This window comes from Thermothelomyces heterothallicus (genome assembly GCF_042370625.1).
Source record: "Thermothelomyces heterothallicus CBS 202.75 unplaced genomic scaffold P884_scaffold_5, whole genome shotgun sequence".
Lineage (NCBI taxonomy): Eukaryota > Fungi > Ascomycota > Sordariomycetes > Sordariales > Chaetomiaceae > Thermothelomyces > Thermothelomyces heterothallicus.
In genome coordinates this window covers 1397086-1422370 of record NW_027192566.1, presented here as the reverse complement: position 1 = coordinate 1422370, position 25285 = coordinate 1397086, and the positions used below count along the sequence as shown (strand labels likewise).

The following is a 25285-nucleotide window of genomic DNA, read 5'->3' as shown; positions in this document are numbered from 1 at the left end:
AGGGTGCATGAGTGTGGACAGCGGGAGTAAGCCTTCGGGACAACGGATCCTTGTAGAAGTACAGTCACAGGCCGGTAGGCGCAGGCGGTGTCGTTGCATGCTTGATCGAGTATGATGGGATACCAAGAGGAGCCGAGAGAACACGGAGGTGGAAGAGCTTACAATGGCAATGACGATGGGGATATCATTGCCGTCTTGTTCATCGGGACGTGGGGAATAGTGTCACACGAGACGTATCCGCATAATAGCCAACCCAATCTAGAAATTATCGTGATCCCCCGACTCCAGCACCGTCTAACCGACCAGGAAGCGGCGTGGTATGGTGCGCGTTGCTGCGCTCATGCTATGGTACAGGCGAGAAAACTTGTGAGATATTTAATGGGCGTCCGGCTGGCTGAGGATATACTCGATAGCCTTGTCAACTGTTGGAACCCATGGCTGTCAGCTGCTGCCTTGGAGAGCCAATATTGACAAGGGATGTAAACACGTACCGCTGTGGATGGTGTCGGCGTCCTTGTCAGGGATCTCAATGCTGAACTCCTGTTTCGCCAACAGTTAGATGGTCGTCGTTCTACCGAGTATCAAAAGCGCTTGGGACCGCGACACACGCGCCAGGCAGCGTCGGAGAGCGGGTTATAGTAACGAACCTCTTCAATAGCCATCACGACCTCCACCGTATCTAAGCTGTCCAAGCCCAAGTCGTTCGCAAAGTGGGCGGTCTCGGTAATCTGTTGCACAAGTCAGAAACCGGAAAAGGGGTTGATCTAAGAAAGTCAATCGGGATTTTGGCACTCACGTTGCTGGGATCATTGACCTGCAGGGAAGGAAATTCAAGTTAGCAACGCCATCACCTCAGAAAATAAACACAGACTATTGGATCGTGGAAGGCTCAGCGGCTGACGGCCAGTTCCAAATCACAACTGCGAGCCCGGAACGAGCCGAGCCACCAGCAAATCCCACCAGCGCAGTGAACTATAGCGCCAAACCCACCTTGTCAAAGCCAGACAGCAGCTGCTTGATCCGCTCGTACACCTCGGTCCTGTCGAGCGAGCCACCGGAAGCATAGCACCGCACCGCTTGCCAAGAAACCGTCTTGGGAACGAAGGACGAGACTCTCGGAGCAGGGGCGACGGCGATCCTCCTCGCGGCGGCGGAGGGAATGGGACGGGCGATGGTGCGCGCCGCGACAGCGGCAGACCGGAGGATGGCGGTACGGAGCATCTTGGCGAATTGGTTTGAGCGGCTCGAGGGCGTCGGAGTCACGGGAGTCGCAATTGGGCGGACGGGAAAATTATTTCGCTGGTTGTAATCGAAGGGAGCGTTGATGGAACGGGTTTGATGACGATAAATTTCTCGCCCGAGTAAGGATGCTGGAAGCTCGGATGGCAACGCGGCAAGCTGGCTGCTGTGGCTCGTGCACCGCACGTGACCCTCTCTCACAAAACAGTACCACTTCCTCGGTACTTCGTACACCAAGCCATTTACACCAATTGAGGGACTGGGGATGGCGCGAACTCGTTCTGTTAGAAGTGGCGACAAAGAAAAAGGGCTGCTCTTTGATTTGTCAGGCGAGAGAGAAAAGTGGTATGTACAGCTCAGTCTACAAATATGTGGTGGCACCATCTTCCGGCTCCAATGGTTCCAAACGCCAGGATGTTTCCCCCCTTTATTATTCCCGCCTCATCTGTAGGGAGCATCTGCCCGGATCGCCGCTGCCAGCTCGGGCTCCCACTTGTCTCCGTTGGACAATAGTTTTTCTAGATCAATGTCAGCGAGCCACCCGGTGAGAGACGTTACCGGCACCAGCGTTAGGTCATACCTTTGTTGTAGAGCAGTTCTTCGCGGGTCTCAGTGGCATATTCGGCGTTGGGGGATTCAACGATGGCGTCGACGGGGCACGACTCCTGGCAGAACCCGCAATAGATGCACTTTGTCATGTCGATATCGTAGCGGGTTGTCCTCCTTGAGCCATCGGCGCGCTCCTCAGCCTCGATCGTGATAGCCTGTGCAGGGCAGATAGCTTCGCACAGCTTGCAAGCAATGCACCTCTCCTCGCCCGACGGGTACCGGCGAAGGGCGTGTTCGCCACGGAAACGGGGCGAAATGGGACCCTGTATCAGTGTCAATTCTCCGCCCATGAACGAGCCGAAAATGCCCGAGTCTCGTCGCCGAGGGTTATCCGCTGCACCGACGCCGCCCGGCACGATTTTTCCAGCCAATTTGTTGCTGCTGTTCCGTTGAACGCACCTTCTCGAAAGGATAGTAGATCGTGTATCTGTTCCAGTCATGTCAGTATTATTTGAGGGAAATTGTGACCTTTAAACGCGGGGTGTACTCACGGCGGCCTGAAAAACTGCTCCAACAGGACATACATGCCCCGGAACATCTCGGTCAGGAGGAAGTACTTCCCAACCTTGTCCAAGGTACTTTCTTTCTCTTGGTCCCATGCGACGGGCGGCTTGAGGCGAAAGTTCTTGGGCGGTGGGCCAGCGGGCGTCGCATAACCCCTCCTCATAACCAAGACCCGCGAAGGAGCGGAAACGCGGAGGAGAGCTGAAGGCCCCCGAACGAGGGAGGCCTGGCGGGCCGCGAGTGAGACGGCCGACGGCGCAATCATCGTGCTGGGTGTTGATAGAGCTCTTGTTCGAGGCGCGGCGAGGGAAACGAGTTGATGCGGCGGTTTGTTGTTGGCGACACTTTTCGCGCAGGGCAAATTGGCACGGACTCGTTTCGGGAAGTGTGGCGTAACGGTGTTCACGGTGCCCAATTGGAGGCAGCGACACGACTTGGTCGACGACTGGGTCGAAGGTTGAGTGGAGAGACGGGAGGCAACTTGTTTTGAGCTGCCCGGGCGCACTTGACGGCGTCGTCCTGGAGCTCGGTGCTGTGACGACTTCGGGATTTGGTGCACCCACTTGCGATGACAATTCCCGACGATTGATTGGCACGCGGCCTACCGGTGGTCCGCAAACTTCACGTGACTTGCTTTTGCTCGCGATTGAGCTCCAGACGCAGCAGGGGTTGCCATTTGCTTTTGGCGCAATGAGTTGGAGTAACCTTTTAAGTGCAACAACGATTATGATCACAACTATGGAGTTCAGGGTATATTTAGAACGGTGCCCAAAAAAAGAAGCCAAATGAAGCCAAAAGTCGACAAAAAATACAGAAAAGAAAATAAAAATCAAGACATTCGGCCCCATGTTGTCCACCACACTCCAACGTTCGCTGCAACCACCAAGTCCAGCATCTTCAACCCCTCGTCATGGATGATGAGCTTTCCCAGTTTCGCTTTATTCCCTTTAGCCCCTCCTCCGGCACGCTCCTTCCCAAGGCTCAGGTCCAACGCCGTGTCTTCATGGCTGTCTAGCTCGTCCACCGCTTCCGCCTCTTCATCGCTACTTTGCGCCCTTCGGTGCAGAAGCTTGCTAAACTGCCCCGACAGACGATTATGGCCCTTTGGAGGAGGCTTTCCATCCCCCTCATGGGAGCGGAGTGAATTCCCCTGGGGTAAGCTGAATCGCAGCTCGCTGACCTGCTTGGCGCCCACCAGGGCTGAGGCTAGTTCCTCGCTGCGCGAGCGGCCCATTGCCTGCGCGTCCCGGATGCTCTGTGTAAGCTCGCGGGGGTCGATCGTCGCGGTCGCGGGGTCCAGGATGTGGCGGCACCTGAGACTCCGCCCGTCGATGCTAGTACGGAACTCGCATCTCCCGCCCCATGGGCTCATGAAGACGTAGCCTCTCGGTTTGAGCCCCGGGCCAGGTCGGGTAATCAGAGTTGGTGAATGTCTACCGTCGGCCGAGTCGACCGATCCGATCGTGGACGCGCTGCCGTGTCGTGCGTGGAAACATTGTCGAGCTGACGGGACCTCGGGCGACGGCCCCCCGCCGTGGACCGGGCTACCGGGACGGTCTTTGCGCTGGAAGGCCTTTACCAGGTTTGATTTCCAGCTGGCGGTGTACGACATGACGACCTCCCGCGTGAAGGCCCCTTCGTCGGTCTCCCATGCGGTCCTTGACGTTGGAAACTTGCCTCTCGCAGGCCCCGCTCTAAGATCGAGACTTTGCCTCAGTTGTTGGGAAAACGACTGCCCTGAACCCGGACGATAGGCCTCTTCCACATCGGCCTTGGTGGGCATGTCGCGGTATTTGGCGTATCCTGACGTCTCGAGTCGGATGCTGATCTTTTGGGCATGCGAGGGCAATCCCCCCATATCGTCCGGGTCAAGAGACGGGTCCGCAGTTTCTGGGGTGGGCACGTTCGTCACAAATGACGTGATCTTCCCAACATTGCATTGCATCCCCGAGGTAGGGTCTCTCCGGATCACGGTCAGTGAGAATGCCACAGAGGATGGGCGACCCCGCGACTTCTCGGTATGCGCGGTTCCTCCCGGTCGTAACGGGGAGCCTTTTCTTTCCGGCGACGCCGGTGTCGCAGGCCCGCGGTGAGCATCGTGATCAGCGACGCCGATCTCGACATGAGGTGGAGCTTCCAAGGCTGAGGCTGCTGGGTTGAGCGGCTTCCGGGCTATGCTCGACGCTGTGGCCGAGGGGGTGGGCCCGGTTGGGTGGTCAGGCGTCTCTGACGCGACCCCCGAGCGCCGTTTCCTGAACACGGGGTTCTCCCGGTATCCAGTAAGGTCGATGGCCCCATCCTGAAGTTGGGGGTCCGGATCCAGGGGCGGCGCCAAATGCCCGGGGCCCACGGACTGAGGGACGGACGTGGGTGTTGTCTGCTGACACGGCTCGTTGCTGGACAAAGCACCGTGATCTGGTCCTGTCACCTTCGCTTGTGGGGGTAGCGGTTTCCTTGGAATCGCGCTCCTCGCGCTCTCGCTACTGGATCGGGGCGAGGTCACACTGTCGGGCCGCTGTGGGACGGCCAGCAGACCGTCTTCTGGGGAATCGAGATGGACATAGTAGAGCGAGGAAGTAATATCCTCGCCAGTCACCGTCTTTTCCTGGGGCCGAAAGGTGGAGAGGATGATGTCTAAGCAAGTTTGATCAGCGGCTGGCCTGTCTGTCCATGATCTGGTGGCACGCACCTTGTGTACCGGGCACCCTAGAGATATACAGAGTTAGGGGCTCGCGCACCTCGGGATGGTAGGGATATTGAGGCGGGTTCGCTGCGAGGTAGTTGATTGCCGACAGTGACCCTGCTTCGGGCTGTGTCTTTGTCGCCATGCTTGCCCCTGACCCGTCGAGGGGACGCTGCACTAGCAACAGGCCTAAGTTTATTTTGCGGAACCGCTCAGGCTTGTTTTCGAACTGGAATATCTTCCCTTTGCACTGTCGGGAGACTGATGTCGGCAAGCTGAAACGTAGGTCTGTTTGACTAGAAACAGGAACGATTGAACGATTGAGAACGTCGAGTACGCGGGCAAGAAATGACCGTGGTCGTTGCCTTGGGTGTCCTGAAGGGTTCCTGTGTTTTGATATGCCTGCAACCGACGGGCAGATCGAGGCTCGTCTGAAATCTGGTGTCCACAAGGGTCTCTCGGGCTTTCAATAGGCGCCAGCCACAGCTGAGGGCACACTTCGCTGCCGGGTGACGTCGCTTGAAGCAGCGGGGTAGTGCTTGGCCAAACGTCAGCGCTTCGAGGCTGTGTCGGCAAAAAGAGGTCTTTCGGAATAGTCACCCTTTTGAGGTTTTACAAATACTATCAGAATTTCTTTCTCAGCTCGGATCCTTGACTGGAATACCCGCCGGGGTCCCGGAAATTCGTAACCAAAACCTCGGGCAAAGGGGGTCCAAGAGGACAAGGAAAGCGAGAAAACACGGTGAAAATGCACCCGCAATTGTAACCCCACTGCGCCTAGAGTGCCCCGCTATGTACTTTGTGTACGTACACCGTAGCCAGGTATCCAAACCTGTGGGCCCTACCAAGAGACCCACATGCCGACAACTCAGAGCCAATAACTAATTCTGGGACCTCGGTTGCTGCCCGATCTTTCAGCTAACCGCGTTTGCGTGCGCCTTGATCTCCAGGCATGCGTTTACCATCAATCCGACTTATCGCCCTCAGTTACCTTTTGGATTCCACCACGATGCTGTTTGGTCAACTTGCCTTTGACAAGACGGAGATTCGGATACTGATCTCTCAAAACATTGGCAAAGTTTCAGCCGCTTCAGCACCCAAAGCCCCAAAGCCTTGAAGCCGCATGAACTCGATTATGAAATGCGACGAGAATGGTTGTTTTGGCATGATCATCTCGATTAATTAATTAGTGGTCCGAGGACAAGGCAGAGCTCCAAAGCTCCCGAGTATGAACTGCACCCACAAGCGTCACGTCTTTTCGGCGAGAACCGCTCTTCCCCAACTACGGTATCCCATGTACGATTACTCGAGTTTCCAGCGGGGCCAACCGACCAACGAATCAGGTAACATGACGGCAGAGACAGGGGCACAGCAAAATCAGGGCCATGAGCAGGCAGATTGTAATCGGCGTTGATTGTGGTCTGTTACACAGGGCTCTTGCATGGCCTCTCATCAGCGCAAGCCGTTCTTGCCTTCTGCACGATCAGTCCCGCAAGGTCATCAATCGTTCCGCTCGACAACAGCTCAAGGATCTGCAGGTTGGTCCGGAATTCCTTGGCGATCCAATTCCGCAGCTCGATGGCGGTCAGCGAGTCGAGTCCGTACGACGTGATGTTCCTGGCTACATCCAAATCCTCCACCGCGATAGTCAGCACTTCCGATAGCTTCTCGGCGACTCCTTGCGCCGCGATGTGCGTTGCCTCCTTGTCTGAATTGGCAGCCCGGAAGGCCGCCCCCGGAGACACGGCCTGCCTTGGGACGAGGCCTTCTCTCTCGGCAGCCGCCAAGCTCTCGGCCTTGAGGTGGGCGAAGCGAGCGTCGTTGGCGTAGTACGGCCATTGGCCATCGCGGCCGAGATGCAGTTTGAGCCCGGTAAGGCATTGGGATCCACACATGCCACGGACCGCAGCCGACAGAAGAGCGAGCACCTCGTCCTCGCTCACTGACTCGTTGCCAAAATTGCGGATGATTTCTTCCTGGCGTTCCGCGTTCTTGGCCAAGTACCCGGCGCCGGTAACTGCCGTCAGGTCGAGCGCCGTCCCGGGAACCCCCCTCTCCACCAGATACTGTGCGAACGAGTCGAGGAAGGTGTTGGCAGCGGCATATGCGCCTTGTCCGCGGCTGCCGAGAATGCCCGCTGCCGAAGAGAGAATCACAAAATAGTCTAGCTTGACCCTCGTCGCCGTCAGAGCTGTATGGATGTTGGTTGCCCCGAGCACCTTTGGCTGAATGACCTGCTGATATTCCGCATGCGACATGTTCTCCAGCAGAACGTCCTGAAAGGCTTTTGTCAGCTAACCTCGTTTGTGTACACAATGAACGCCAGCAGAGACTCACCCGGAGCACCATGGCCGCGTGGATGACACCACAGATCGGAGGCAGAGATCTTTGGCAATCATCGATGAGTTGCCGGACTTGACCCTCGTCGGTGACATCGCACTTCATTACCACGAGACGCGCGCCACTGCGCTGCATCTTCCCTTGCAGTTCATCAACTGCATCTCCACCGCCGCCGCTCCTCGAAACAAGCACTATGTTACGCGCTCCGTGCTCCACCATGTATCTCGCCATTGACCGACCAAGGCCACCTGTCCCACCGATGATGAGGTGTGTTCCGTTGCTTCTAAAGATGGACCTCGATACTCTATGCGGAGCCTAGGGATGGCATACCAGTCAGCGCCGGATCCTCCATGATGCACGATGCTCGCGCGTCGTTCATAACTCACCCTGACTTGCTCCGTTCCGTCGCCAATAAGTGCTACCACCGACTCGACGGCGCCATCGCGCACCATCCGGATGCCCCTGTGGAGCTGAGAGATGGGGACCTTGGTAATTGTTGTGGGCGGAGTGATGGCGCCGGTGGCAACCTTATGAACGACCACACCTAGGATGCTCATGGCCTCCGGCCGTTCTGCCGCTATGTTAATCATGTTGACGGACGAGAAGGTTGCGTTGATTCCGAGTTCAGGCCTGGTTCTTTCGTGGGAACCCGGGGTCCTGATCTCCACGAATCGACCAAAGTTGGCCAGGCATTCCCACGCGCTGGCCGTCCCCTGCCCTGACAATGCGAGCACCACCTCCATGCCCCGGCCCTGGGTGACTTCCTCGAGCTCCTGGCGAAAATAGATGCTTCTTGCGTCCAGGATTCGCTCTGGCGGCAATCCGATCTTCCGCGCCAATGCCCCCTGCTGCTCGTCCAGGATCAAGGCATACAGGCTTGCCCCAAGGTGCCGAGCCACCGCCACGGCCGCGAGCCCCGCAGGTCCCGACAGCTGAACGAGGACGCGCTCGCCTTGCCTGACATTCGCTGTGTTAACGAGAGCGTAGTAGGCGGCCAGTAGAGGTCCTGGGATGCAGGCCGCAGTTTCGCTGCAGACCGCGTCGGGGATGATGGCCACGCTCGACCGTCTTGCCCGGGCGTGAGTCCCAAACGGGCCCTCGGCCAGGGCGCAAACCCTGTCCCCGACTCGGATGTTGCCGGCTGCCCGACCAACGCGCGTGATGGTGCCTGCACAGCTGCGAGGGATCGTCGTATTCGGCTCGTCGCCCGCCGCGCCGGATGTGATGTCGTCCTGAGTTAACGCGCTGGCCTCGACGACGAGCTCGACCTCGTTATCCTCTAACGGTACATTCGCTGCGTCTTCAAAGTAGAGCTTGTCTCCAGAAGACGCATCTATCTGGCGGGAAAGGTGAAACTGGCGTTCCGGCTGGTGGATAGCCTGATGATACGGAGCCGATTGGCCCAGTGACCGATGGACATCGAGGTTGAGCTCCGCGTCCGGGACGATCCGCGGGACGATCAGCTCCCCAGCCTCCTCAGCAAATTCCATCTCTGGCGCCTCACTCCCTGACAATACCGAGACCCCGAATGCATTGCGAATCAGCTCCGCCTGCCGCGTGATGTGGAGCCTGGAGAATGCAGTCAGGTCAAGAGTAGAAGCAACCGCGTTCCGTTCCGATCTGGCCGTGCGGGTCAAGCCCAGGGCCAGACTGGCACTCGGGGATGTTGGAAAGCGTGTGGCCCCTCTGGTCACCCACATCAGCCCTGGTGCCTCCGTGAGTAGTGCTATGACCTGATCGAGCCGGGCTTGGTCGATGGGATATAGTATCGGCGTCCTCAGTTCGCACAAGACGATGAAATAATTGTTCCAGTCGTCGATCCCACCAAGGGAGCATGCCACCACCGGGACGGTTGTACATTTCTTCAGCTTGCGGATCAACAGGGTCACGAGAGGGTCTTCGGTGTCGCGTCCTCGCTCAGTGACGATGACAATGGCTTTATCAGCCCCTGCGATGTGCCGTCTCGCTACTTCATCAATTTCGGTCTGATTCAGTGGCTCCCATGTCGTTTTGTAGCACAGCTGGCGTGGTGAGGGCGGCTCCTGAGGCTTGCATTCCAGCGGCTTGAATTTCAGTCCAGACATGGATACAGCAGCGGCAGCGCCGGCGGCAGAAAAGAGTTCCACCATGAACGATGCCGTCTTTGGCTCCGGAGCGGCGCTGACTTCAAAACTGTCCCCCGGCTTATGGGTCCGATGAAAGCGTATGATCATGTGCCGGATGGAAGAGGGGAGACAAGCTGCATCGCTCGTCTTCACCTCGCTCTTTGCGTCTGGGTAGAGCAGCGGTATCTGCAGCATGGCGTCCAGGACTGCCGGATGAATCGTGTATGGAGTCTCATGTTCCAGCGGCATGTGGGATCGCGTGTTTCGGACAACACAATGCGCCCTCACCCGGGACTTCCTCATGATAGTACCGACCAAAGACTTAAACGACGCCGGAAACGACAGACTCCGTGACTCAAGGCGCTTGTACATATCCATCTGGGAGCTGTTTTTCCGCGATGGTTTCAACAATCCATTTCCGGTACCCGAACTTTTGTCCGAGGCTCTAGGCTGGGCGGATCCAGAGTCAGGAGAACCGTTCTGGAAGGTTGAGAAACTTTCGGTGGCTGCTCGGTTCAGTGCTCTTCCATTTTCAGCGCCGACTGACCCTGGGGCAGACGATGAGTTGAGCTTCACAGTCACGATGCCCGTGCAGTGCTCCAACCAGTTTCGATTAGCTTCGTACGAAGAGATTCGAAACGCGTGACCCGTTCTGTCGCCTGTATCGAGGGGGTGGAAGTTCAGAAGAACTTCAAACTCTTGGCCGTCAGCCAGGTAGAGATGTTCAGATATTCTAAGGCTCTTGATCTCGAACATGGCAGCGTCTGTCTCGTTCAGGCGTGCGGTTTGGGCTGCTGCTTCAACAACCATAGAAATGAAGCCAGACACTGGAAAAACCATGCGCGACTGGACTTGGTACTCCTTCAGCCAGGGCAAGTCGTCGGTACGGATGACGTTGCGCCATGTCGGGTCCAGAGCGCTCGACCAGTCCGCAAGAGCGCCGAGCAAATCGTTCCGTGGAAAAGGCTTGAGACGGTGCTGCCGAGACAGCCGGGACTCGTACCAATACCTCTGCCGTGACCAGGGGTACGTGTACAGCACAGGCACCACCTCCGGCCTCTCGTTCTCCTCGCGGTTGTGGTTGATCTCGAAGAAGTTTAGGGGATGCCCGCGGACAAAAAGTTGCCCGGCCGTCTCAAGACAAGTGCGCGCGGCGTCCTCGCCGCGAATCAAAGAAGGGAGGTACGATATCTTGGGCACTGCAGAACCCAGCCTCTTCAATGCCTGCATAATGGGTCCCTTGAGGGCCGCGTGAGGTCCGATCTCCAGAAGTATGTCTGGGCGATACTCGGTGCACAGCTTCTGTATGGCTGTGGAAAATCGGACTGTCCGGGTGAGGTTGTCGACCCAGTACTGGGGTCCCAGTTCACCAAGGCTAATCTTGCGGCCATGGAGGGAGGAGAAGAACTCGACGCCGGAGGACGTCCCGCCTACCGGGGCTTCGATGTGGCTGACTTGGGCGAGGTAAGACTCGGCGATCAGCTGCATGTGTGGGGAGTGGTAGGCTACGTCGACAAACAGTTTCCGGTTGAAGACGCCCTTGTCCTGAAACAGCTTTCCCACACGGTCGATAGCTTCCTCGTCGCCAGACAAGGTGGTCGAGGACGGCGAGTTCTCGCACGCCACCATCACTTGGGGCCCGCCTCCTTCATTCAGTTCTTGAAGCATGGGACTTAGTTCATCCGCGCCAGCGCCGACTGCCATCATAGAGCCCCTGAGATTGGGATATCTCTCCTTCAGTTCCACAATAATATGCCCTCTGTGGTACGCGGCAGCCATGGCGGACTCGAACGTCAGGGCACCTGCCGCATATGCTGCTGCTATCTCGCCGCTTGAGTGGCCGGTAACGGCAGCGGGCCTGACTCCGAAGGAGGCAAACAATTCAGTCAATGCTAACTGGACGGCAGTGCAGATCGGCTGACTGATACGTGCCAGGCCAACCCTGGACGACGTCTTGTCGCGATGAAGCTCCTCGAGAACCGAGAAGTCGGCCCCTAGAGCGCGCAAGACGGCATCGGCACGACTGATGGCATCAAAGAACACGGGATGCGTGCAAAGCAGCTCGCGGCCCATGGCGAACCACTGGGCTCCTTGGCCGGTGTACACAAAGGCTAGCCGGGGTGGCTCGCTCGGGGCGCGCGCGGGTACGGTATCGTGGCTGTTAAGCGCGCTGGCGACGCTGCTACACATGTTTGCCACCACTGCCACCCTCCACGGGAGATGAGACCTGCGCTGGCAGAGGGTGTATGCCAAGTTTCGCGGCATGGTGGTCTGGTAGAGCTCTGCATGCTGCTCGATCCAGATCCCGAGTTTTCTGATGGAGTGTTGCAGCGCCGCTTCGTCGTTGGCCGAGAGGACAAAGAGTCTGAGCGGGCTGTAGGAACTGTTGTCTCCGACCTCGAGCCCCCTGATTTGAGGAGCCGCCTGCAAGACGCACATCGAGTTTGAGCCACTGAAGCCAAAGTTGTTGACGCAGACGTACTTCCGCTTGGCCGGCCACGGTTTTTGCTGCGTGGCCACGCGCATGTTCCATTCATCGAGGGGGATTGCTCTGTTCGTCCACTTGAAATCCGCGTTGGGAAGGATGAACCCGTAGTACAGCATCAGGACGCTCTTGATGACCGACACGACACCGCTGGCGCATTCGAGGTGACCAATGTTGGGCTTGACGGAACCGATATATAGCGGATTCTCGGGAGTGAAATAACGGCCGACCGCTTGGTAGATGCCTGTCGCTTCGATGGGGTCCCCCTTCTTGGTACCCGTTCCGTGGGCCTCGAAGAACCCGACGTCGCAGGGGTCGATGCTCGCTTCGGCGAGAACTCTCTTGACCAGCTTCTCTTGCTCCTCCGGGCTGGGGGCGACAATGCCGATCGTGCGGCCGTTGTGGCTGGCGCCCGAATGAGTGATGACGGAAAAGATGTGGTCGTTATCAGCCTGGGCGCTGGCCAGAGGCTTCAGCACCAGACATCCTGCGCCCTCCCCCCTCGCATATCCCGACTTGGCCCGGTTATCAAAGGCGTACGTTCGTCCTGAATCCGAAAAGAGGCGGAGCTTTCCCATAGACACCCAGATGTCCGGATGGGTTATCAAGTGTGAAGCTCCGACAATGGCTTGTTCCGACTCGCCGGCCCGGATACTTTGCACTGCAAGATGCAGGGCGTGCATGCTTGACGAGCATGCAGTGTCGACCGTAAGCGTTGGGCCGTGAAGGTTGAAGTAATAAGCCACCCGGCCGGCGAGGAAGGCTCCTTGGTTGCCCGTGGCATCGAAGCTGGGAATGTGGTCCAGATCTCGGAGGTTTCCAACCCGGTGCTCGCTGTAGTTGTCACCGACAAATACCCCAATCTTTTTCCCGGACACTGTCTCCTTTGGGATTCCGGCGTTTTCCAACGCTTCGTATACGCACTCCAACAACAGTCGCTGGGCCGGATCTCGCCTAATTGTTAGCCGAGTCCGTCGGATGTCGGAAAGAAAGCTGTCACCTACCCATCGACTCGGCCTCCTTTCTGGTAATGTCGAAGAAGGCGGCATCAAACATCGAAATGTCGTCCTTGATGAAGTAACCCCCTTCCGAGTTGATGCAGCCCTTCTTGTCCGGGTTGGGGTGGTGATACGCCTCCGCATTGAAGCGACCCGGGGGGATCTTTGACCATCCTGTCTTCTGCCGGCATAACATGCGGTAGAACTCACCCGGGTGTGACACGCCCCCCGGCAAGCGACAGGCCATGCCCACGATGGCAATGGGCTCGGGTTGTTTGTCCGCCATGGTGTACATCAAGGTACAAGCGAGAGAAAATGGCGAGACAGTAGAGACATAAGCCGAAACAGGACTACTTCAACCAGGCTCCAAGGAGAGCCGTGGTGACAACTGCCAACTGCGAAAGTGGCATATCTATACATCCTGGTATTTGCTAGGCCACTTAGGGTGCGTCGTCCCTGCATTCGCTTTGATATTTTGGCAGACAGGTATTATTTGCTTGTTAGGGCACTTGAAACAGTGGCACATTTTCCATGTGTCTAATAGAAGGATCAATAAGACGTCAATCCGAAAGGCCACGGTTACGAGCTCTGTTCTGTTTATATCAACTGCAATCTATTTCCCCCCTTCCCCCCCCCCCCCCCCAGTAGCGATGTTGGCATCCATATGGAAGGGATACCGGGCGTCTAAGGGTGAGTCATCCCTTGTGGGCCAACATACAAAAGCAGTGGAATTCAAAGGTTGGAGCAAATCGTCTCGTTCCGATGACTCTGTGCCACACAATACCGAGCATAGACAAAACTAGAGAACCTTGCAGATAAGAGAGAGCTTCAATCTGGTGTCCGTTCTTTACGGTCCGTGTACGAGCCTGCCATAAAAATTATATTCAACCCGTCTTGATCCTAAGCATGAAACAGCCGTCCGTCATCATGAGCCGTACGGAGCGGGGCATCTCTTCCACCTGGGAACGTTGTTCACATTAAGTGTAATCAAGACTGATTCCATACCTCGCCTCTGTATCGTGTCTGGTTGTTAATTGGCTGATGGGCGCGATGAAACAAGAAACTCGACTCATCCCGCGTATACGAAGCCGGGAATCTATGGGAATGCAGGCATCTTTGTTACCGTGGTACATGCACGCCGCGCGCCATGCATCCAACCACCAACTCGTATTCGACCAGGCGGTGAGAATGCAAAGAAGCGGTGGAACCTCCTGGGCGTTCTGTTCCGTATACTCTGCATTTCCGAGACTAGGGTACTTCTAAGTGCCCATCTCTGCGCGACAGATCACAGACGTTAAGTATGCTCATAATCATTAATACTTTAGTAAGGAGGTCCGTGAGTTCCATATACATACACGGGTCGAAACATGACAGTTCGTGTACGGCGACAGTACCCGCTCTCTGAAACCGCTTCCTGCGTGCGGTCGGCAGGAGGCGCGCGAGGAAGTGATGAAATATGACTGTCGCGATGCTGTCCCGGCAGGCTCAAGTATACGGGGTTGGAAGCCTTCACGTCTTCAGCTCTGCCGCGGCCATGTTCTCCAGGTCAGCAACCCCAGGGCGTTGAGAGTGACATTGCAGTCTTTGAACGGAGAGCTCGTACACATCTCCTAACTACTTATTCGGCTTCATTCCTTGGGTCAATCAGGATTATTAAATGAAAGCAAAACGGGAACGCTGGCGAGAACTCCAGGATGAAGTTTCTCTGCCTCCCCGGGGCTTATGGTAGTGCCAAGGTGACTTGGTTCCATAATTACATGCAACCAGCCATTCCCACCTCTTCACGAGCCGAACTGATCTTTAAGCCAGAACTTCCGTGTTCAGCTGGGACCGCTGGCCGACGAGCTAGAGCGGCGAGGACTAGCGACTTTCGCCTACAGCCAAGGGGCTCACGAAGTAGAGCCCCCGGCTGGGTGGGAAGACTACTTCGGAGCCCGGCCGTTGTACCGTTTTCTCGACACCCGCCACGGGGACAATTTTGAGAATCTCCGTCGTCTCCGCCACATGCCGTACAGCATCAATGCCGAGGACGCCATCCGCATGTTTCAAGACACCGGCAAGGGTGATGACTGGCACCAGCCGGTCTGGCGTGAGGCCATGGACGATGTCATCAAGAAGGTCGACGAACATCCCGACGTCGACGCCGTCATTGGCTACTCGGAGGGCGCCATGGTCGGTGCGAGTCTGATCGTGGAAGAGGCCGAGCAGGAGCGGCGGACCGGCCGTAAACGACGTATCAAGGTGAGCAGAGGCGGACATGCGTGCCACGACGGGTGTCGTGGGCTAGGAAGTTCGCAGGTTGGTAGCATACTGAGTGTTTTTCTTTTCTCGCAGTTTGCCGTCTTCATTTCCGGCTCACCGCCCCTGAAATTCGAGGGCGAGGACCGGGTTGTCGCCCTGCTCGCGGATCAGTCGGGCGTCGTCATCGACATCCCTACCTTCCACATCTTTGGTTGCAACGATGCTTTCATGGGCGGCGCCGTCGCCTTGTACAACGTTTGCGACCCTGCAAAGTCCGCCATGTTTGATCACGGACTCGGGCACATTGTTCCCCGCGACGCCGAGAATGTTCGCATGTTGGCGGATATTCTCGAGAAGTTGATCCCCGAGGTCGAGGGGAGCAGTCGGCAAGGAGAGACCGAGTCGGAGACTGATAAAAGCACCGCTGGGTCACAAACGTCGGAATCAAGTGTTTAAGCAGCCAACAAGGGAGGCCCTAAATCTATGTTTGTTCATGTTCTGTTCATATGTCATGTTGCGGTTTGGAAGCGTAATAACTGATGGTACATTTCGACTCCTGTATAATAATACAGCTTAAATGTTGTAATTACTTGCTGTTCTGACCGCCGAATTTGGCCGGGAGGGGCCGCCATTTTCGGCGGTTCTCCGGTCCACTCAGGTACCCAGTACCTCCTCTTAAACCCTGCCCACCCCGCCACGGCGCAGGCGCCAACGCAGCGCGAAACGCCTGGCCTGGTCAAACGCTTCGCACTCTCTGGTCTCTTAGCCAATTCAAAATGGCGCGGTCGCGCCCCGAGTTTTCCTCAAGTCCTCAGCCCCTTCACAGAGCTGGTGACTCTCCCATCCCCGATCTTTCAAACGGTCCGAGTCTTGCCTACCGCGCGCCCGCAGTTCAATTCTCGGTCTTTTTCTAGTGCATCTGGTTTGTCACTCCCTGTGCCCTGCTGGCTGCTACCAAGATCGTCATACAGAATTCGTCAAATCCTTTCAGGCTGAGCGGTCCAAGAGGAAAGAGCGGCCGAAGGTTCTCTAGTCCGACGAATGCGCCGCCTTCCGAGCGGAACTCGACACGATCTACCAACTATAGCCTGCATTGTCCGCGGAGACGCAGATTAATGTTGCTCGTGCACTGCGGAGATGGAAAGCGCAAGTATTCTACGTCGCATCATAAGTCGGACCCCCTATCAATGGAATACCCCATCAATGGAACACGCACCACGCCTACACCGCTTTTTCAACCCAACCACTTCAATCTACCATAACTTGCCCAACTTTTCTTCAAACCACTTCAAACTTCGTGGGTATATTCAACAGTCAAAGATGGCTTATACTGAAGAAGATTTACAGGATACGGTCGCAAAATACCACAATACCTGCTATTCAATTCGTAGTATCAGCTAGGAATTCGGAATTCTAACTACTACCTTATTTAACCGCATTTGAGGCCGTCAACCACGTTCAATTACAGCCGAACCGCGTCAGTCTCTTAGTCGCGTATAGGAAGAATAGCTTACCTAATAGGTATTGATCCAAGTTGCCCTAGGTGTCCTACTAACCTATATATAAATCAGGGAGTTCGCTAGCCGAATACTCTAGGCATAAGGAGCTAGCTATATAATAGTTAGAAAAGGCTAGATAACCCGGTTCCTTTATAGAAACCCTGTCCTTCGAACCTAGCGAGCCTATAAGATAGATTTAGTCCGTGTCAATAGCGCTACTAACTTAGTTATATATAATTAGTAGCCATAGCTAAACATCCTAGCCATTAAGGACATTCTACTAGCTAACCGTTAGAATATAGATAAATATAGTATTATAGAAGGCTAGGGAACCAATAGGCTAGTAGTTAGAAGTATTTAAATATATATAATATAGCAAAAGGTTCCTAGTTCGTAGGTATAGACTTCCTTCCTTAAGTGTATCTTAGTAATAGGGATATTACTCCCTCTAGTTGTTATCTTCAAGGGCAAGAGTCTTTAATAATAGTAGTTTCCTCTTAACAAGACTAAATTAAAGGACTAGAAGTTTATAGTAACCAAAAAAGGCTAGACTAATAATACTATTACATTAGAATAGCTATAAGAGGTATTTATCCCCTATATATAGCTATAAGATCCTTTATAATAACGACTCCTTATATTAGATAGTTATAATAGCTATATAACTAAGGATTTTATATAGGTATATTTTAAGAATAATATCTAGTTACTCTTTTTACCTGCTATAGCTCAATGGCTACAAATGACTATAACTCGGACTAGCTATAAGATATAACACCACAGCGGTATTCGCGCCATAGGCAGCACTCCTAGACCAACTAGTACGGTCTACAGAAGTGGTAATAAGATACATTAATTCTTCTAAGTACCAGAGGCACTTAGGGATACTATCTAAATATATATCTATAACCCCTAGCTCATTATCCCTATTAGTAGGTCCGTCGGATCTAACCTACTAATAGCTATATACTATAACAGGTACCGGGGTTCGAAAAAGAAAAATATAACGACCCGTCATAACTTAGTAAATATATTAGTCATTTATCTATAGTAACAATCCTAGCAAGTGTCCCGTTTGTCCTCCCTATTATCAAATCTATCCGTCCCTTAGTCCTTCTTCTTCCTAGCCGTTCCTAAGTTTGCGATGAATGCCGACACTACAGACAGACGCTCCTAAGGGGGCCGTGTAAGTGTTCTAGCCCTAGCCTAGGCGTCCTTGACCAGGGTACGGTTGCCGTGGACCGCACTAGTGGCCCTTTTGCGCGAGGGGCTCTCCTGCGCCGGCGTGTCCGAGCGCGGGCGTTTCTAGCCCGTGGCTATAGGTGGTGGGTGTGCTACCGGCCTGGTAATCGAGCTTGGGGGAGCACCGTGTCTAGTAGTAGCCGGTAGAGGTAGGCGAGCTATAGGCTCCTAGCTCCTAGAAGCCTTCTATAGTACAGCAATTGCTATAGTACGCTTGGTAAGCTGGGCGATCGTTTCTTCTAGCTACTATATCTTCTTGTCTGCTCCCTTCCTCTAGTCAAGGGTAGCTATGTAGTTATTATTTGTGACTATAGAAGCCTCCTTTAGTTGCTTAAGTTCCTCCTTAACTTAGTCGAGGTCCTTTTTAACGTTACTAATAGCCTTATCCTATCTTTAGACTATGGCCTGACCTATACTAAGAAGGTTGGCCTTAGTGGCTAGGTATTGGCGTTTGGTAAAGTCCTTATTGGTCTTGTTATCCTTAGTGGCACTATAGGTTATAGTAATGTATATAGGTGCTAAGTATAGGCCCTGGTAACTAGTTAGGCTATAGTAAAGGTAGCTAAGTTTAAATAGGTAACCGTTGACTAAGGTATTACTATCTCCCTTTAATATATAGATATAGGCTACTAGTAGTTCCTTAGGCTCTAGTATACTAGTAGGTACTATATTAATAGTATAGTAGGCCTTATACACGTTCTTTAGCTTTTTCTTAAGGTTATATATAGCTATATTAGCCCTATACGAGTCATTACTAGCCTTCTAGTAGAAATGGCGAATCTAATAGCAGGTATAGATAAGTATTTCCTTGTTGCTATAACATTCCTAGTAGGTATAGGCAAGGTAATCCTTAATAAGCCTAATCGTTATAGCTATAGACGGATATAATAGGCCAGACTTAATGATATTAGTACTAGTAAAGGGGTTGAACTCTATACCTATAAGGGTGTTTTCTACCTCCTTAAGGCTATTAAAGGTAATATATATATTATTAAGCCTACCCTAGGACTCGGCTTCCTCCTCTTCGTCCTTAGTATCTCTCTTAGTCCTATAGGCAAATCTGCCGGTAGGTACCCTATATTACGTATACCTAATAGGTATAGTAGGCTAAGGTATAGGCTTAGGCGGTTAGAGTGTCGAATCTAGCTATAATAAGGCCTAGGCCGTTAGGCTAGTAGTAGTATTAGCCGTAGTCTTATTAACGACCGATATACTTTCTTTGTCACGCTACTCGGTACCCTATAGTATAGCTATAGGTAAGCTAGTATATACGTATAGGTATATAGTCGTGTCTTAGATAATATCGGTAGGGCCGGACTCTTAGTAGTCCTACTCTAGTTAAGCTATATCTGATTTATAGGATAGGAAGTTGGTAGGCTCGAGCGTCGGAATTGCCTAGCGCGTAGCTAGTAGTATCAGAGGCCTCTTCTTATTTACTATATCCTATACCTTGGTAATAGTAACCTTAATCAGCGATAGAGGGGTCGGTATAGTATTCTTATCTATAGGAATGTTAAGGAAGGCGTTAGCTAGCTACTTATACTAGCGTACCTTGATTATATTAATAGGGACCTACCTAGTTTCACTAATACATTAGGTATATATAACTGTATAGGTGCCCCCTGTCTTATATACTATATTACCGTTAATAGTATAAGGCTAGAATCCTCCCTATAAGTTTAAGGTCTTATAGTGCTTAGCAAAAAATAGCGCCGATATAATATAATCATTATCGCTATTAATAGCTTTATATAGGTCAACTATAACGGAGGTACTTATAATGACACTAAATAGTATTACCTTTATATTGCCTTTGATCTTAACAAAGGCAAATTTAGCCTCTAAACGGGGAATCTTGGTAGCGTCATCCTTGTCCACACTACAGAAGGTCTTATAGTTAGCTATAGTCATTTGCTCTCCCTATGACTAGTAGCTATTGACAAAGTGGTATACGGCTAGTAGGTAAACTGCCTTATACTTGCTCTTACTTGTATAGACCATATTAATTACGCTTCCGGGGACTTGGGCTATAGCGCCTGTCTTACTGTCGTAATACTATTCGACTATAGTATCCTCCAGAAACTATAGGTATAGAGGGCCAAAAGTGTCATAGGTAACACCGCAAGGGGCATTAGCAACTCGAGGGGGTATACGCTACAGGTTATACTATGGCATATTAGGATCTTCGCCCTCGAAGGCTATAACTATATCTTTACGGCGTACTCGGACTAGGCTACCTATTGCTAGGTCATTACGGAATTCCTCTTCGGTACCTAGGTTGGCCGTAAAGCTTATACCGCTTTCTAGTATTATATCTAGGTTCTTAAGGAGATCTTAGATATTGCTATCTGCCGGGGTGTTATTTTTGCTTATAGGGCTAGAGTATACGCCTTATATAGGTATAGGTATAGCCTATACCTAGTCAGACGCCTCTATAGCTATCTACTTCTTTTACTAATTGATAGGTGTAAATGTAGTAACTAGGATATCGGCTACTTTGGTTACTATTACTAATTATAATATAGGTGTATCTTGCTAGCTAACCAGAGGCTTGTTTCCGGTGGCTAGGCTTGTTACTATGGTTACTACTGCTATTATAGAGCCCTAGGCGCCTTTGGCAGCCTATTTATCGCTTTTTCTAGCCTTACTTCTAGACTTGGCCATTGTAACTAATAGAACTAAGCTATTCTAGGTCGATAAAACTTAGCAAAAGTCGTAAAAGTAAGTGGTTTTCTTATATACGCGATAGGATAAAGCAAAAGGTAGTAGGAAAATACTCTCTAGGGCCTCCTTTTAATAGAAATAGAGGTATATAAGCTATAGGCGATAGCTATATAGTTACGTTAATAGAAAAGGCTAGTATTAGAGGGTTTGAAGGCTAGAAAAGAAGGTAATTATTAAAGAAATTATAGAAGAATTAAAGAGGTTTGAAAAACTAAAAAATAGTAGGAAATCTAGGGGTTTTTATAGTTTTTAAGCAGGGCTTTTAAAGATAAGATAAAAGAAGGCTTAAGCTATTAGTATTTAGCCCTACTATACTAAATAGGTAGGCTATTTAGCCTTATTTACTAAATAGTCAGGTTATTTGGTAGCTAACTAAGCTAGATATATAGTTTAAAATAGCCTATATATAATGAATAGTAGAGTTTAGAATAAAAGTAGTAATAAAGATAATAATATAAAGAATAGTAATAGGTTTTCTAGTATTAAAATAGATTTAGGGTAGCCTATTAAAGGTATATATCTCTAGGTATTATTTAGCTTCTTCCTAGCTAGGTACGATGCCCTAGGTCTAGCTAGAAGTCTTCTACTTCGGGGGTCGGCCTTGTTTCTTTCTAGGTAGCGGTTAAATCTGACGGCGATTTATATATTCCTAGATCAATTCGCTAGAAGTAGCCTCTAGTTTACTCTAGGGAAGCTACTAATCGTCCTTTACGTCAAATCCGAGCTAGTAAACAAGGTATTTAACCCTCGAGTGCTTCTTTCTATATATACGGTAGTCGATAATCTTCTCGATCCGCTAGTATTCCTTACCGTCAACTAGAATTAGCTATAGTAGTGGTATGATTCTTTTAAATAGATTAGGACCTTATTTAACGTAGTAGAGTTAGGCGATAGATATAACTAGATAGACCTTCTAGGATTTAGGAAAATCTAGCTCGTAAGCTAGTTTTCCTACCCTTCGCTTGATTTTAAATAGTCCTACTCTCTAGGCTAACCATTTCCTATTAGGTTTGCCAGGTAAATGGTATCCCTTATATAGCTATAGCTAAATAGTATCCCTAACTTCGAATTTAGTAGGTATATATCTCTAGTCATACTATGGTTTAGCTAGTACTATAGCCCGATCAATCATTTTACTAGCTTTAGCCTAGTATTACTTATATAGGATTTCTAAGGCTTTATACCTACTAGTTCTAGCGGTTTTCTTACTTAGGATATCTAGCACTAAGTATAGTTTGAATCTATATACCAGTTCATTTAGGGACCTCCTAATACTAGTGACTAGCATGTTATTAAGGTAATACTATAGGGCCGGTAGGATTTCGACCTATAAGCGGTCAGAATTTACTATAAAGTTTATCTATAAGGCGATTTCTACGGTCTAGTTCGTCCGTTCGGACTGCCTATTAATCTAAGGATAGTAGGCTATAGAAAATAATAGCTTGGTTCCTAGTAGTAAGAAGATTTCCTTTTATAGGTCGGATATAAATTTAGGGTTATAATCGCTAATAATTTAGGCTAGTATTCCCTAGTTAGTAAATATCTAGGTCCTTAGAAGAATAGTTACCTATTCTTTGGCTATATATATCTAGCGGCTAGCTACAAGAAGCTTCTTCTTACTAAACTTATAAGTTATAGTATAGAGGGTATCTACTAGGGTATAGCCTTCGAGTGACTAGAGGGTGCTAGTAGTTAGCGCTAGTAGCAAGTCGGTAATAAAGTCTATAGCTACCGTATAGAATGGTATTAGCTAGGTATAAATAGGCTAGAGTTCCCCTAGCGGTAGGTTATAGTTAGTTAAATTGGCCTAATATACCTTATAGTGCCGTATAAACTTTGAAACCTTCTAGGCCTTCCTATGGAAATAAATAGCCATAAGCTTATTTATCATCTTATTTTTACCAAAATAGTATATATCATCGTAAACTATCTAAAGGATTTGGTTAACGTAGTTTTCCGGCAGGTAAAGTCTTCTAATGCCGTCAAAATCTATATAGAAAAGCAGCCCGTTCGAAAGTTTAAATAGTCCTATAGGCAATTTTAGCCGTTTATATTTTCTAGCTCTAGTACGGTCATTTCTAACCAAGTCTTTCTCGTTTTTATAGAGGGCTTAGTAGATAAGTCTATACTTCTAGTCCTTAGGATAGCTAGTAATAATTCTAGCCCTAAATTCGTCGCTAAGCACCGGTTCTATAATAGTTATATCCGCTATAAAGGTATTAGCATCCTAGTAATCACTCTAGATATCTCTAAGCTTATCTATTAGGCTATTCTTAACCTTTAGATTATCCTACTCCTAGGTAGGCAACCTTAATAGCGTATCAGGTATTACATTTAGTGTCCTAGGGATATAGAAGATATTAAGGTTAAATCCTAACAGATAATTAGCTATATTTACTAGTTTCAGGTTAGCCTTAGCTAGATCTATTATAATTAGGGATATATACTTTACTATCCCTTTTATTAGGGTATGGTTAATAAGGATATTAACCGGGTATCTATTTAACTATACCATCTTCTAAAGTTTCCTAATTACCTAGACAAGTATAGCAATTTCTACCTCTATAGATCTATAGCGCTTTTCTACGTTAGTAGTCGCTCTTAATATAAATAGGATAGGCTATACTTCGCTTAAAGGAATATCCCTACTAGGGATTTTCTTATTATCCTAGTCGCCCTTAAGCTAGAAAGTGATAACGCTATAGCCGTCATAGTAGGCGTCTAGCTTAAGGAACAGCGGTTTTTCCAGGCGGTAGTAATAGAGGAACTCCTAGTTATATAAGTACTCCTAAAGTAACCTAAAGGATTTAAGTTCTTCCTTAGTCAGGGTAAATTTAACAGTAGAAGTGACCGCTTTCCGGGCTCTTTTGGCTTTCCTAGGCTTAAGCTTTCCTTCTTTCTATGCTATAGCCATTAGAGCCGTCTTTTGTACCTAAAGTGGCCTTACTTTTGTATCAAACCACGGAATGCCCTTCCTTAGCTAACTAGCTATTCCGAGGTAGTGCTCTAGACTATCAAGTATGTCTAGGAACTTTAGCTTCTTAAAGGCGGCGATACGGTTATCGGTTTTGGTAATACCTTTGCCATTTATAATATACCTAAGGAGCCTTATAGCTAGGTAGCCTATAAATGATTTAGGTATACCAATATATATACGGGCCTTATTAAGGATTTTGTAAACGGTATATAGGTATTCGAGGTATTCTTCCTCTGTTTTGCTAAAGATAATAATATCGTCAATATATACCCTAATAAAATGGTAGTATTTTAAGAAAAGTCTATCTATATAGCGTTATATAAAGGCTAGTATATTCTTGAAACCTATAAGTACTACGTTTGATTTTTCTAGGCTACGGTGGCTTATAATGACTATATAGTCGCTATACTCCTTAGCTATAGGCAGCTGGTAGAAAAATCCTAAAGTATCTAAGGCCGTAAAGAACTTGTTACCGACTATAGCGGCTATAATATTATCCTAGTTAGGTAGGGGATAAATATCTAGGACTATAATTACATTCAATAGTTATAGGTTAACTATACTTTAGCTTTTCTTGACCTCTACTCTAGGCTTTTCGGAAACTTTCCTCTATATAATAAAGGTTAGATATATAATTAGGGTTAGTTTATCTATAAAAGTAAATCTTCTAGATGCCTAGAGTTGATTATAATGCTTATTAAGGGCTTTATAGTCTTCAAGCCCTATTAGGTATAGTCTAACTATATAGACTTGCTTTTACTATCTATTAACTAGATTAATTTATATCTTCTAGTATTCTAGCATTGGTACGATTCCCCTATCCTAGTAGAGGTCGTATTTATCTAGAAGTTCCTTTACCTTAAGTATAAATTTAGGATTTACATTAGTAATACTAATACTATCCTTACTTTTAATGGCTAGGATATCGTCAGGTTTCTTGATACTATATGATAGGGTATAAAAACTTATCACGTTTAGTAGAAGTTCCTAGTCGCCATCGGCCTTTTCCTAATAATATATATACTAGGCTTCTTCTAGCCTTCTTTTTAACTCTTACTCGGTGATTCCGTCCTAAACCTCGGCCTATATATCTTCTATATCTATTACGCTAATCTATATAGTAATGTCCTCTCCTAAGTATTCTAATAGATAGCCAACCTTATCCCCTTTTCGGATAATTATAGGGGCATTAATATCATTTCGGACGATTATTACCCTTAGGGTACGCCAAGTAACTATAACGTCCTAGATTCCTTCTTAGCTAGTGGTAAAGTAGAAGTACTTGTTCTCTAGGAGGTTATTAGGCAATAGAATAAAGTATATCTTAAGTAGCTAGGTAGAGTATATAGGCACGACGGTATACTAGGCGGCGGTAACTTTCTAAGATATAGGCTTAGGGTTCTTCTTTACGATATCCCTACAGACCTTTATATTGGCTAATAATCTAAAGGTATAGATGCCCTTAACAAAGTCAATCTTAACACTATAAGCGGTTATGAAGTCGGTGCCTAGTAGCATCTTCGGAGCAAGTTTATCGATAATATTGGCTATAATGTAAATATACCTATTAATAGGCGTATTCCTAGCCTCCCCTAGGATATAGAAGTTAAATTCGACCTATTTGCTAATCCTAGTCTTC

The 25285-nt window shown here is 49.8% G+C and overlaps 5 protein-coding genes across 5 annotated transcripts; 1 reads left to right on the top strand and 4 right to left on the bottom strand.

Annotated features, from left to right (window-relative positions):
- Window positions 1-40: 40 nt before the first annotated feature.
- Window positions 41-1276, bottom strand: P884DRAFT_256951 (acyl carrier protein-like protein). The gene is made up of 5 exons (XM_069441097.1): window positions 991-1276; window positions 797-814; window positions 648-728; window positions 492-540; window positions 41-422 (listed from the first exon to the last, which is right to left on the bottom strand). Exons 1-5 carry the CDS (start codon window positions 1219-1221, stop codon window positions 376-378), a joined length of 426 nt encoding a protein of 141 aa, XP_069299853.1. The 5' UTR covers window positions 1222-1276; the 3' UTR covers window positions 41-375.
- A 404-nt stretch (window positions 1277-1680) lies between these two features.
- On the bottom strand, window positions 1681-2617 carry P884DRAFT_268066 (uncharacterized protein; the record flags this gene model as incomplete). The annotated part of the gene is made up of 4 exons (XM_069442166.1): window positions 1681-1757; window positions 1820-2111; window positions 2248-2275; window positions 2340-2617. The coding sequence occupies 4 exons, from the start codon at window positions 2615-2617 to the stop codon at window positions 1681-1683; spliced, it is 675 nt and encodes a 224-aa protein (XP_069299852.1).
- A 564-nt stretch (window positions 2618-3181) lies between these two features.
- P884DRAFT_268065 (uncharacterized protein) lies at window positions 3182-5180 on the bottom strand (the record flags this gene model as incomplete). The annotated part of the gene is made up of 2 exons (XM_069442165.1): window positions 3182-4986; window positions 5042-5180. The coding sequence occupies 2 exons, from the start codon at window positions 5178-5180 to the stop codon at window positions 3182-3184; spliced, it is 1944 nt and encodes a 647-aa protein (XP_069299851.1).
- An 879-nt stretch (window positions 5181-6059) lies between these two features.
- Window positions 6060-13249, bottom strand: P884DRAFT_320893 (polyketide synthase; the record flags this gene model as incomplete). Its single annotated transcript, XM_069445390.1, has 4 exons — window positions 6060-7329; window positions 7373-7690; window positions 7762-12914; window positions 12970-13249. 4 exons carry the CDS (start codon window positions 13247-13249, stop codon window positions 6460-6462), a joined length of 6621 nt encoding a protein of 2206 aa, XP_069299850.1. The 3' UTR covers window positions 6060-6459.
- Window positions 13250-14657: 1408 nt separating this feature from the next.
- Window positions 14658-15660, top strand: P884DRAFT_298021 (serine hydrolase FSH; the record flags this gene model as incomplete). The annotated part of the gene is made up of 3 exons (XM_069444567.1): window positions 14658-14699; window positions 14773-15204; window positions 15298-15660. The coding sequence occupies 3 exons, from the start codon at window positions 14658-14660 to the stop codon at window positions 15658-15660; spliced, it is 837 nt and encodes a 278-aa protein (XP_069299849.1).
- Between the last annotated feature and the right edge of the window lie 9625 nt (window positions 15661-25285).